The sequence below is a fragment of the Polypterus senegalus genome, chromosome 15 (assembly GCF_016835505.1).
Source record: "Polypterus senegalus isolate Bchr_013 chromosome 15, ASM1683550v1, whole genome shotgun sequence".
In the NCBI taxonomy this organism is placed as follows: Eukaryota; Metazoa; Chordata; class Cladistia; order Polypteriformes; family Polypteridae; genus Polypterus; species Polypterus senegalus.
In genome coordinates, this window is record NC_053168.1 from 124,266,357 (window position 1) to 124,280,049 (window position 13,693).

Consider the following 13,693-nt stretch of genomic DNA (forward strand, 5'->3'; position numbering starts at 1 on the left):
CTGTGAACCTTCGGCCCGTCTTAACTCCAGAGTACTCTGAGCAGGTTTCAATTAAGCACATCTCTGTCACTCGCTCTGTTCAGCTTTCCCTCCACCCTGTCCTGTCCCCAAGTCTCCAATGCTAAAAAACAGTTCCACAATATGACACCACCACCACCATGCTTCACCGTTGGAATGGAATGGTACAAGTGATGAACTGTGCATGGTTTCTTCCAAACGTGATGCTCATTTTGGTTTAATCAGACCAGAGAATTTTGTTTCTCACAGTCTGAGAGTCCTTTAGGTGCCATTTTTAAAACTCCAAGTGGCCTTTCATGTGTCTTTTCCTGAGAGGAGGCTTCTGTCTGTCAACTGTGTCATAAAGCCCAGATTGGTGGAGTATTGCTGTGATGGTTGTCCTTCTGGAAGTTTCCTCCGATCTCCAACGTGATACAGTCAATCAGTCTGAACATCTGGTAATGAGGCTGAAGGAAATCACTTGGAAGACGTTCAAGGGTGTGCTGAGAAGGGCAACATGTACCTAAAGATTAATTTTCTGCATTCACACTTAGACGTCTTCCTTATGCAGTTTGTATTTTTTAGATATACAGTACAACTTTGATGACTTATTGACTTGGTTTTAAAAAAAGGCTGTTAAGATTACTTACTGTATGTTGCTAGTGCTGATTTTTAGAAGTAATTCAGAGAATAGTGAAGACTTTCAAGAAAACTGGCCATGGCTTCTTCATTGCTACTGAGCCAGATGACCCTCACAGACTGGTTTAAAGGTGGTGGTCCTCTTCTTTCTCACACAAATTGAGGCAACTAACAGTGGGATTTGTTGAAATAATTATCTATCTATCTATCTATCTATCTATCTATCTATCTATCTATCTATCTATCTATCTATCTATCATATAGTGCCTTACATATTCATCTATCTATACAAAAATTAATATCTATCTATCGATCTATCTATCTATTATATAGTGCCTTACATATTCATCTATCTATATTCAAATTAATATCTATCTATCTATCTATCATATAGTGTAATACATATCCATCTATCTATACTAAAATTAATATCTATCTATCTATCTATCTATCTATCTATCTATCTATCTATCTATCTATCTATCTATCATACAGTGTCCTACATATCCATCTATCTATCTATACTAAAATTAATATCTATCTATCTATCTATCTATCTATCTATCTATCTATCTATCTATCATATAGTGTAATACATATCCATCTATCTATCTATACTAAAATTAATATCTATCTATCTATCTATCTATCTATCTATCTATCTATCTATCTATCTATCTATCTATCTATTATATAGTGCCTTGCATATCTATCGATCTATCTATCTATCTAATGTACAGGTGCTGGTCATAAAATTAGAATATCATGACAAAGTTGATTAATTTCAGTAATTCCATTCAAAAAGTGAAACTTGTATATTAGATTCATTCATTACACACAGACTGATGTATTTCAAATGTTTATTTCTTTTAATTTTGATGATTATAACTGACAACCAATGAAAGTCCCAAATTCAGTATCTTGGAAAATTAGAATATTGTGAAAAGGTTGAATATTGAAGACACCTGGTGCCACACTCTAATCAGCTAATTAACTCAAAACACCTGCAAAAGCCTTTAAATGGTCTCTCAGTCGAGTTCTGTAGGCTACACAATCACGGGGAAGACTGCTGACTTGACAGTTGACCAAAAGACGACCATTGACACCTCGCATAAGGAGGGCAAGACACAAAAGGTCATTGCTAAAGAGGCTGGCTGTTCACAGAGCTCTGTGTCCAAGCACATTAATAGAGAGGCAAAGGGAAAGACAAGATGTGCTAGAAAAAAGTGTACAAGCAATAGGGATAACTGCACCATGGAGAGGATTGTGAAACAAAACTGTGGGGGAGAGTCACAAAGAGTGGACTGCAGCTGGAGCACTGTGCCCCTCATAATCTCCAACATTTTACTGATGGATTACATATTTTTATTTAGTTGTTAGCTGCATGACAATCTAAGCAGATTTTGAGATTAATCTGATCGCCCAAACAAGCACAACCCTTATTAAGAATAAGGTCACTCACCTGGGGAAAAACATACCAAAAGAATTCAAGAAAAGAAGTGATAAACAGCACAAGCTTGATGTCATAGAAGATGATATGATGTCCCTAGCAGCACCACTACGATTCACATGATGTGCTGCTTCCCCTTCTGTCTCTCACACTCCATGCCCAGTTGTTACCGACTGAATCCTCTTACAGAGCTCACAGTGTTAGTAACGTTTACTTTGACTCGCTGCAGCGGTAGGGTGTTGTGCTGTGTTAGCCATTGTGGAAGCAATGAGAGGTCAAGCAAAATGACACCTTTTACTGATTACAAAGTGCCTGAAGAAGGGGCCTGAGTTGCCTCGAAAGCTTGCATATTGTAATCTATTTAGTTTGCCAATAAAAGGGGTCATTTTGCTTGACTTTTCATTCGACTCACTGCTAAAAGCTATTTTTGCTTATAATCACACCAATTATGAATAAAAACATTTTCCAGAAAAAGAACTTGGCACACTTTCTTTTATTTGCAGGTCCGGCTCTCAGACTGGCAGGAGGGGGGGACTCCTGTGCTGGGAGAGTCGAGGTCTGGGAAGATGGAGCGTGGGGAACAGTGTGCGATGACTGGTGGGACCTGATGGACGCCAATGTGGTATGCGCTCAGCTGAACTGTGGATATGCCACTCAGGTGGTAATGGATGGTGCCAAGCAGTTTGGGTATGGAAGTGGCCACGTGCTACTCGATGACGTAAACTGCACGGGAACCGAGAAGTTCCTCTGGGACTGCCCAGCACTGAAGCACAGTGGAGACTGCGGACACAAAGAGGATGTTGGAGTCATCTGCTCAGGTTGAGTAGCTTATTGTTAAAGATAAAATCTTCAGTGTGTTTATGTGCGTCTGTATTAAATGCAGAACAACAGAGCAGATTTAGTCAGATTGAATTGAATGCCAAGTTTTTTCTGAAAGATTTCACATTGTGTAGGCATCTGGAATCCAAAACTCAAACCGATGTGCCAGATGAATGTTAATCACCCAACCTGCAGTCCCCTCAAATTGGACATTGGTAAAAGGAAAGAGACTGCAGTCATCATGAGAGTTAGAATCCACCTCGGGCTCCTTGTAGTCCCTCTAGTTTTCACCTTTTTGTCTTACTTAATATAACAACACAGTCAGTTAAGTTCAAAAAGCCCATTCCAGGCCGCACACTGTATGCTCTCTGGTCGTCTACATTGTAAAGTAGCCACACGCCAACTAATGCTGCAGAGCCCACCATAATGCTCGGGATAAAGACATACTTCTCCTTGATTTAACCCCTCTGCTTCACAATTTAAAATTATAAATGAAAACACTTCGGACATGATTAAAGTGCACATTACAGACTTTCATTTAAGGTGATTTGCATACATGTACTTTTACACAGAAGTTTTTAGGGTCAAAATTATCAAGACACCCCACTGCAACAGTGCGATGATCACTACATTTACTTGTTCAGTGGATACTCTAACTTTGAACTTGAAACGTAAATGAAAGAACTTGTAATGGTGTACAGCATGTTAGGGTCATATGTGGAAGTGTACTTTATAAAAATGAAGTGAACTGTAAGCTGTATGTTATAATGCCATTTGATTTCAAAGTTGATTACTTTACAGAGCATAAGGCATTACGTTTGACTGGTGGTCTGGACAGATGTTCTGGTATAATCGAGATCCACAGAAACGGCACGTGGGGAACAGTGTGCAACAACGGCTGGGGGAATGATGAAGGAAACATTGTGTGTCAACAACTGGGATGTGGTAGTTCAAGAACGTGGAAAATTAACCACTCCGTTACACACCATCCAACTCACCTCTGGTACTACAGTTGTGTAGACAAACATTCAAGTCTTTGGGACTGCAGGGAATATTTCAACAATACGTTTCTATGCTTTGACTCGAAGCCTGCTGCAGCTGAATGTAATAGTAAGTACTGTAAACTCTTTTTGAAAAAAATAAAATATATATGTATAACGTCCCCTTGGGGGCGCTGCAGCTCCCTAAACTCCCACAACAAAAGGCTTGGACACAAGTACAGTAAGCAAACCGATTTTACTGCGTGAAACACTTACTGCTGGCAAATCTTTCTCACGCCTCGATCAGAATACTTTATAAAGGTAAGCATTTCCCACAATCAGCACCCTCTTTCTTCTTTCTCTAAATCTCCTCTGCTCCTCCTCCCAACTCTGGCTCTTAGTGCTTCTGGTGGTATGAAGCTGTGGCTCTGAAGCACTACCGGGTGAGACTGAAGCCCCACGGAGTAGGGATGTCCAGTCCCCACAGCTTCCCATGGTGCAACTTATTTTTTTAAAAAAAATTATCAAATTTATTTATTTTGTATCAGTATACTGCTGCTGGATTATGTGAATTTCCCATTGGGATTAATAAAGTATCTATCTATCTATGGAACCCAACAGGGCTGTCCCCTGGTACTATACTACCCAGCATGCCCTGTTGGTATCCACGTGGGGATCCCAGCCTGGGTTGGTTGCCATCCAGTGTTTTGGGGAAGGAACCAGCATGAATAAGCTGACTTCCACTTCCATTCCAGGATTCCTGTTCAGTCCTAGTCTCCTTCACTATACTGTATATATATATATATATATATATATATATATATATATATACATACATACATACTCAGCAAAAAAAGAAATGTCCTCTGACTTTCAACTGTTTTTACTTTCAGGAAACTTAATGTGTAAATATTTGTATGAACACTAAAAGAGTCAACACCATAAGACATAAACTAAAAATGTTTCACAATGTGTCCCTGAATGAAGGGAGGCTCAAAATCAAAAGTACCAGTCAGTATGTGGTGTGGCCACCAGCTGCTTGAAGTACTGCAGTGCATCTCCTCCTCATGGACTGGACCAGATTTGTCAGTTCTTGCTGTGAGATGTTACCCCACTCTTCCACCAAGGCACCTGCAAGTTCCTGGACATTTCTGGGGGGAATGGCCCTAGCCCTCACCCTGTGATCCAACAGGTCCCAGACGTGCTCAATTCCTTCGACGATAAACACGAATCCGTCCATCACCCCTGGTGAGACAAAACCGTGACTCATCAGTGAAGAGCACTTTTTGCCACTCCTGTCTGGTCCAGCGAAGGTGGTTTGTGCCCATAGGCGGCGTTGTTGCTGGTGATGTCTGGTAAGGACCTGCCTTACAACAGGCCTACAAGCCCTCAGTCCAGCCTCTCTCAGCCTATTGCGGACAGTCTGAGCACTGATGGAGGGATTGTGTGTTCCTGGTGTGACTCGGGCAGTTGTTGTGGCCATCCTGTACCTTTCACGCAGGTGTGATATTCGGATGTACCGATCCTGTGCAGGTGTTGTTACACGTGGTCTTCCACTGCGAGGATGATCAGCTGTCCTTCCTGTCTCCCTGTAGCGCTGTCTTAGGCATCTCACAGTGCGGACATGGCAATTTATTGCCCTAGCCACATCAGCAGTCCTCATGGCTCCCTGCAGCATGCCTAATGCACGTTCACGCAGATGAGCAGGGACCCTGGGCATCTTTCACAGTCGGTAGACAAGTCTCTTTAGTGTCCTGCGTTTTTAGAACTGTGACCTTAAATGCCTACTTTCTGTAAGCTGTTAAGGTCTTAACGACCATTCCACAGGTGCATGTTAATTCATTGATTATGGTTAATTGAACATGCATGGAAAACATTGTTTAAACCCTTTACAATGAAGATCTGTCAAGTTATTTGGATTTTTAAAACAATATTGTTGAAATACACAGTCCTGAAAAAGGGACGTTTCTTTTTTTGCTGAGTATATACATGTATATATATATATATATATATATATATATATATATATATATATATATATATATATATATATATAATGTATTAATATGTACATAGATTGTCTACAGTATATTAGAAAATTCTTTCCATTTTCTATTCAAAATGTTTATACATGTTCATTTCTGTAGTATTTTTCAAGCTTAAGTAAAATAAGCTTTATGGCTCTCCTGTACACAAGTACTCTGATTCTGAGCTGCAAGGAGGTTATGAAATCACATTATAACTAAAATTCAGCAATAGAGTGGATTCAGAAAGTATTCAGCCCCTTCACTTTCTACACTCTTGTGTTGTAGATTTAAATTAATTGTGAGAGACACCCACAGCATGCTGCTGCCACCACCATGCCTCAACTTAGAGATGGTATTAGGCAGGTGACGAGAACTTCTTGGTCTTTCTTGGACGTAGAGCTTGTAGTTCTACCCAAAGAGTTTGATTTATGTCTCATTAGAGCCGAGAATCTTTTTCCTCCTGCAGTGGGTTGGCGCCCTGCCCGGGGTTTGTTTCCTGCCTTGCGCCCTATGTTGGTTGGGATTGGCTCCAGCAGACCCCCGTGACCCTGTAGTTAGGATATAACGTGTTGGATAATGGATGGATGGATCTTTTTCCTCATACTCTCACAGTCCTTGAAATGCCATTTGGCAAACTCCAAATTGGTTGTCATATGTCTTATACTCAAGTAGCTTCTATCTAGATACTCCATCATAAATGCCAGATTGATGCAGTGCCCCTGAAGTGCTTATCCTTCTTACAGCTTCTCCCATCTCTGCAAGGGACCTCTGAAGCTCTGTTAAGAGTGACCATTGGGTTATTGGCCACCTCCTTGACCAGGGGTGGTGAACTCCAGGACTGGAGTGCCGCAGTGGCTACAGGTTTTCATTCTAACCCTTTACCTAATCGGTGACCAGTTTTCACTGCTAGTTAACTTTTCCCCATCACTTTAATAGCCTTGTTAGAAGAGTTCAGCCCTCTGAATTAATTCTTTTCTTCATTAAATGACAGCCAAGCAGAAATGAAATATGAAACGAGCTAACAGATGACCAGCTAAACTGGGGCTTCAAACTCCAACTAATTTCACTCCAATCACTTTCCTAATGAGAAGCCGATTCTTGCTGTTAATTAAAGAGAGAGAGGTTAGCACACACTGATACAGCGCATTGCCGCACCCACCACACAACAAACCAACTCAGGATCCAGATTAGGACCCGAGTGCAGCCATACAACGGGTGATACCTCAGCACCATACTAGTTCAGATGGAGTAGAACAGTGTGAGGTTTTTTTATGGTAGCTGAAGTGCCAGTTCTGCCACCAGCACCCAAGTTTTTCCCAGCAGGTTGGAGGGCATACCTGCAGGGATGGATGCAGATTAATGTCATACCCAGGATGGAGCAATTGCAGGTTTAGGGCCCAACAGAGCAGAGACCCTTTTGGCATTTTATGGGATTCAAACCGGCAACTTTCCAATTGCCAGTGCAGATCCCTAGCCTCAGAGCCACCGCTCCACCCCATTAAATTAAACCCGTCATTTAATTCCATGGCTTGTTGCTGCTCTCATTCTGCCACAGCACACATTTCGAAAACTGTTGTTTTTCTGTTCTTTCTAAGAGCACCGTCAAAATGTTTTGGTGACCTGAGAGATCAGCCTTACCAAGACCATCACCTCTCTTTAATTTCAGATATTGTGTAATGGGCACAGGGGAGCTGGTCATGTGGTGGCTTGATTTGTGTCTCATTATTGTTTGGCTGCTAATTAAAGAAAAAGAAACAACTATGGGACCCAAGTCAAGTTAATTAAAAGAAGTAATCAGCAACAAAAACTGGTCACTAATTAAGAAGATGGTAAGAATGAAAACCTGCAGCCATTGCGGCACTCGAGGCCTGGTGTTCGCCACCCCTGTCCTTGACCAAGGCCGAACTTGCTTAGTTACTCAGTCCTTGCAGTTCCAAATGTCTTCTAGTCCACAATTACTTGTGCTCCTATGAACACTCAAGGCTTTAGCAGTGGTTTTATCCCCTTGTCCTGATTTAGTCACAGTGTAATTGTGGAGATCTACAGGGAGTTTTGTTACACTTCATGATTTGGTTTTTGTCCTGACATGCAGTATGAATTGTGGGACCTTAACATACACAGGTAATAATAATTTTTTATATTTATATAGTGCTTTACACAGTGAGTGGTGAGAAACTTCATCCACCACTAATGTGCAACATCTACCTGGGTGATGCAACAACAGCCATTTTGTGCCACTCTGCTCACCATACATGAGCTTTTAGATGATGAAGGGGTAAGAGACAGTTAGCCAGTCAGAGACGGGATGATTAGGTGACCAAATGACCAGGCTGTGGTGGGCAATTTAGCCAGGACATCGGGATACACCCTATTCTTTACAAAGAATGCCCAGGGATGTTTTTGACCACAGAGAGTCAGGACCTTTATTTTACATCTCATTCGAAGGATGGTGCCATTTTTACAAGTACACTGTCCCCATCACTGCACTGGAATCCACATTCAGACCACAGGGTAAGTGCCCCCTGCTGGCCTCACCATCACCGCTTCCAGCAGCAACACAAGCTTTTCTTGGTTGGTCTCCCATCCATGTAGTGGCCTGGCCTGACCATGCTTAACTTCAGGTGGATGACCTCTTCTGAAGTGCATGTGGTAAGGTCTGAATACTATCTGAATCCACCCAAGAGACCAACAATCTTGATATCAACAGTGAACCTTCAAGGTGGTGGAACCTTCCTCTAATGCAGTGCTCATTGTCGGTAATACAATATGCATTACATTGTGTTTTGTTTCTTTCAATTGTATCATCTTATTTTGGGAGTGTGAGATGGTGTAAGTCTTTTGTGACTGAATAATCATGTTGCAATCTGATATTTTTGCAGGCTCACTTGGCTTCAACATGACTATGCCTAAGACTTCTGTGACTGAGCAATGGACAGTGGGTATGGATTTAAGCTGACGTTTTGAATGTTTGTTTTAATTTAATGCCGTTGTTAGCTGCTTTTATCTTTAAGGCATGGCTGCTTTCCCCTTACAAGAAGTGACCAAAAATTTTTGAAAAGGGGTATTCTATTGTACTAAATTTCTAGGGGGACAAAGATGAACTCCTATGTATTAAATGATGTGAATTAAAAAAAACTGTACTACATAGAGTAAGACATCCTCTAAAAACGCTAGCTTCAATCAGATCTGAATGTAACGCTTTGACCTGTAATCCTGTACCGTTATAAAGTTTGGAGGGTTTAGATCGTATGCAACATACAATCAGCTGTGCTTTACTTTTACTTATTACATACAGCATGTGACCTTTACAGGCTGCACTTTTACATGGCCTAAACAATGAATTGGAATGCTTGAGCATTATACAGAAACAGAAAGTGAGACAAAATAAAATGGTGAAATATGTACAATGTCTATCCATGGTGGACATATTGTGTAGGTGCCACCAAAACAGCTCTGACTTGTCGAGGCATGGACTCCTCAAGACCTCTGAAGGTGCCCTGTGGTAACTGGCACTAAGACATTAGCAGACGATCCTTTAAGTCCTGCAAGTTTTAAAGTGGGGTCTCCATGGGTCACAATTGTTTTTCCAGCACATCCCACAGATGCTTGATCTGAATGAAGCCTAATCAACAACTCAAACTCTTTGTCATGTCCCTCACACCACTCCTGAACAATCTGTAGACTGTGGCAGGGCACATTATGCTGCTGCAAGAGGCCACAACCATTAGGGTATATCGTTGCCATCTTTAGGTAGGTGGTATGTATCAAATTATCATCTACATGAATGCCAGGACCCATGGATTCCCAGCAGAACATTGCCCTCAGCACCACAATACCTCTAATGGCTTTCTTTTTTTCCCATAGTGCAACCTGCCGCCATTTATTTCCCAGGTAACTGACGCACAAACAACTTGCCGTCAATATGATCTAAAAGAAAATGTCATTCATCAGACCAGGTCACCCTTCTTCAGTTCTGACAAACTCATGAGCCCATTGCAGGTACATTTGTTGGTGGACAGGAGTCAGCATGGGCACTCTCACTGGTCTGTGGCTACACATATCCATACACAGCAGGCTGCAATGCACTGTGTGCTCTGACACCTTTCTCTCATGGCCAGCATTTAGTTTTTTAGCAGTCGCTCTTCTTTGGGACCAAATCAAATGGGTTAGCGTTTGCTCCCATTTCACATCAATGAACCGTGAACACCTATGGCCCTATCACCTATTCACCAGTTCTCCATCCATTGACAAGTTTTGGTAGGTACTAACCACTGCATCCTGGGAACACCCCACAAGACCTGCCATTTTGGAGAGGTTCCGAACCAGCTGTCTAGCCATAACAATTTGGCCCTTGCCAAAAGTCCATTTTTCCTGCTTCCAACACATCACCTTCAAGAACTGACTGTTCACTTGCTGCCTAAAGTATTCCACCCCTTGACAAGTGACACTGTAATGAGATAATCAGTGTGATTCACGTCACCTGTCAGTGGCTTCAATGTTGTGCCTGATTGGTGTATATGTTACGGCCAATGCCCGAAATCGGCCAAAGTGGGAAGTGTCCGGCCAAATCGGGAAATGGCCAATGTCGCTGTAAATTGACCAGCCAATGTCCAATCTTTCCTTGATTTCGGGATTTGGCCAGCCAGTTTGCGAAACAGCATGGAGCGATCGGCTAAAGTTGGAAGAAAAAAGGCATGAGCAGATTTTGGTGGGTTTGTATAATTTCATACTTTATACAATCTCTTTACTTTATAAATATCCATCATCACTTCTTACAACAAGATAAACTTTTATGACATTTCGAATTACACAACAGTTTCTTATTTCTACATTTGCAGCCATTTGTTACAAACTTAGTAGTGCATCTGCATCGAGTGTAGCCTTGGCCGCCGGTCAGTGATTGGGAAGACGCGACGGTTCGTAGTGATTTTTCTTTTGTGTCTACGGATTCCAGTGTGAGCAGTTTCTCGTGCAGAATGGAAAACTCACATCTGGAATACAGTTGTTTGAGAACACCATGTTCTGTTCCCAGCTTGTAGAAAGCACCCTCGATGTTCATGACCATTGCAAGAAAGCTTCTTGGATCACCGCGACCTCTGTCAACATCTGGTATATACACCGGAAGTGAAAGATGTGCCGCCTACCGGACAGTCCTACATCAGCACATCGCATTTTGGCCAGGGATTTCCTGCCACTTCGCAAAATGGCCAGCCAAAGTAGAATATACACTGGTCATTTCTAGTAATCGGACTCTGGCCACACCTCTCAGCCAAAATGCAAAATGGCCGGCCAATTTGGGAACTGGCAGAACTTTGTATTTTGGCCGTAACATATATACTACAGGTAATTTATTATATAATAACCACAATTAAAGTCTTCATTTGTTTTTCTTTCAGTGCCAACAACTGAAGTCGTTAAAACTCTGGACGATTTCCTCACTCCTCCAGTGATTGGATGCTTTGTGCTTTCATTCTTGCTATTTCTAATGATTGTGCTCTTTACTGTGTTGTGCTGCTGTGTCAAGAAAAGAAACAGTAAGTGACAATAATAATGGTGCACGTGACTGAGACGCATCACCAAGTCATTTAACAGCCTTTACACTTTAGTCCTTTAATTCTTCTCTCTGACATGGCTGTGCTATGCTAGCTACTGTACGTTTTTGGGTTAGAGTTGATACAACAACAAAACCAGACATTTGGGCTTATTTATATGACACAAGAAAATTGAAAGGATTTTGGATGGGTGGAGTGTTTAAGTAATACCGCAATTAGAAGTAAAATGTATTTAGAATTGTGAGCAATTACAGATATCCCTTCAAAACAGCAGAAGAAGTTTGACTCACAATGAACAATGCAGGGTGTTTTAAGGATGAAAATGTAATTGTTGCTGAAGTGCTTGGATTAGAGAATGGATGGCACCATCAGCAACACTCAATACCACAGGACTGAGAAAGCGGGACTGTAGACATTTTTACAAAATGTATTAATGAAAAGGTATAAAACGGCTGATGTTTTGGAACAACTAGATTTGTTGCAAGATCGATATTTTGCTGATAATAACGATGATCGAGATAGTGACAATCATAGGCTCTGGCACTGATGCGGATCGCTGCCCCAAAGGTGTTTCTTCATCACAATGCGTCTGACTTGTCCTAAATGTCAGGACAGCACAACATGGACATTCTGCTGCCCGCTGACCTCAAACAGTCACCAACATGTGTTGTGCGTAACACCTTGAGGATTCTTGCTGCCGACGTTGCTTGAGTTTGTATTCTTAAATTTGTTACTTTAATTGCAACTCCTTACCCTAATCAGGCTCCTTCCACACTACCATGTTTTTGTATCAATCAATCAAACAAATGCACGTTTTTGAGATGTGGGAGGAAACCTGGAGTACAAGAGGAAAGGTCAAGCAGTGAGAGGGAGAAAATGCCAGCTTGACATACACAGAAATTAGAAACTCAAATGCCGGAGTTAAGGCAGCCATGTTAACCACTGTGCTGTCCAAACTTAAAATTTGTAAGCACAATGTTTAACCTTGTACCCTGATACTAAGGTACAGTAAACTATATCCTCTTTTTTACTATGTGGAGTCACAGCATTACCGAGCTATCAGAATAAACAGAAGATTCTTCACAACCAATACATACACAGTATTCCTTATCATACATTTTCCAATAAATCTGGACAGGTTTCAATTAACAGTTTTTGAACTTTGAAAGGATGAAACATGGCTGACAAATTCTGGAAGGGAGTATGGTCAGGAAGGAGTTTTTGTCTATTGTGTTTTCAGAGTTGACTGTACAGCAGATTGGTTCCAGTCTACAGGGAGTCTCTGTCACAAATGAAAAAAATGACTACAGATACATAGCAGACTGCATGAAGACGACCACAGAGCCAGCAAACAATAACACAGGTCAGTCAATCTATTTCCCTTGACATGGTGTATGGGATTACAGGTCTGTCCATGGCACTCCAATGTACCATCAACTGCCATGACAACATTTTGAAGACCAAATAGGCCGGAGAACACAGGAAAGAGAAAAGGGCAAAAAAAGGGAGCTGGTGGTCTATTGGGTTATTCATATGAACTGGGCATTTGAAAAAAGTGTGCTGAACGTTTTGTCTATCCTTCCATTTGTAATGATTTTGGAACACAAATCATTATTGGACATTATCCATAATATCTACAATGAAAATTTACTGATGGACATTCCTGTTGTTGATCAATCAAATGTATTTACAGGGTCTGGTCCTTTTAAGCTTGCTCTCATCTGCTTATTAAGGGGTCTCAACCCACTCTCAACTTCCCTCACAAAGAAAAGAACCTCAATTCTGATCGGTCGCGACCACAGCACACAATTAGAAGACTGGAAAAAAAGAAAAAACTAAATTCCATTACCTAATAAAGAGATTAAATGTTTGACATCAAAACATTTTGATTTTAAGATCATTTCTCGGCGGCACGGTGGCGCAGTGGGTGGCGCTTCTGCCTCGCAGTTAGGAGGCCCGGGTTTGCTTCTCGGGTCCTCCCTGCGTGGAGTTTGCATGTTCTCCCCGTGTCTGCGTGGGTTTCCTCCGGGCGCTCCGGTTTCCTCCCATAATCCAAAGACATGCAGGTTAGGTGGATTGGCGATTCTAAATTGGCCCTAGTGTGTGCTTGGTGTGTGGGTGTGTTTGTGTGTGTCCTGCGGTGGGTTGGCACCCTGCCCAGGATTGGTTCCTGCCTTGTGCCCTGTGTTGGCTGGGATTGGCTCCAGCAGACCCCCGTGACCCTGTCTT

At 41.8% G+C, this 13,693-nt stretch overlaps 1 protein-coding gene across 6 annotated transcripts in view; it reads left to right on the forward strand.

The window, feature by feature from the left end:
- LOC120515556 (T-cell differentiation antigen CD6-like) overlaps positions 1 to 13,693 on the forward strand; it is a 95,134-nt gene that overhangs the window by 67,236 nt on the left and 14,205 nt on the right. For all 6 annotated transcript variants that reach the window (XM_039736637.1, XM_039736638.1, XM_039736634.1 and 3 more), the window contains 5 exons: positions 2,590 to 2,904; positions 3,707 to 4,015; positions 8,792 to 8,851; positions 11,309 to 11,446; positions 12,705 to 12,827. In XM_039736637.1, coding sequence (XP_039592571.1) covers positions 2,590 to 2,904; positions 3,707 to 4,015; positions 8,792 to 8,851; positions 11,309 to 11,446; positions 12,705 to 12,827 — 945 coding nt within the window. The remainder of the gene's footprint in view (positions 1 to 2,589; positions 2,905 to 3,706; positions 4,016 to 8,791; positions 8,852 to 11,308; positions 11,447 to 12,704; positions 12,828 to 13,693) is intronic.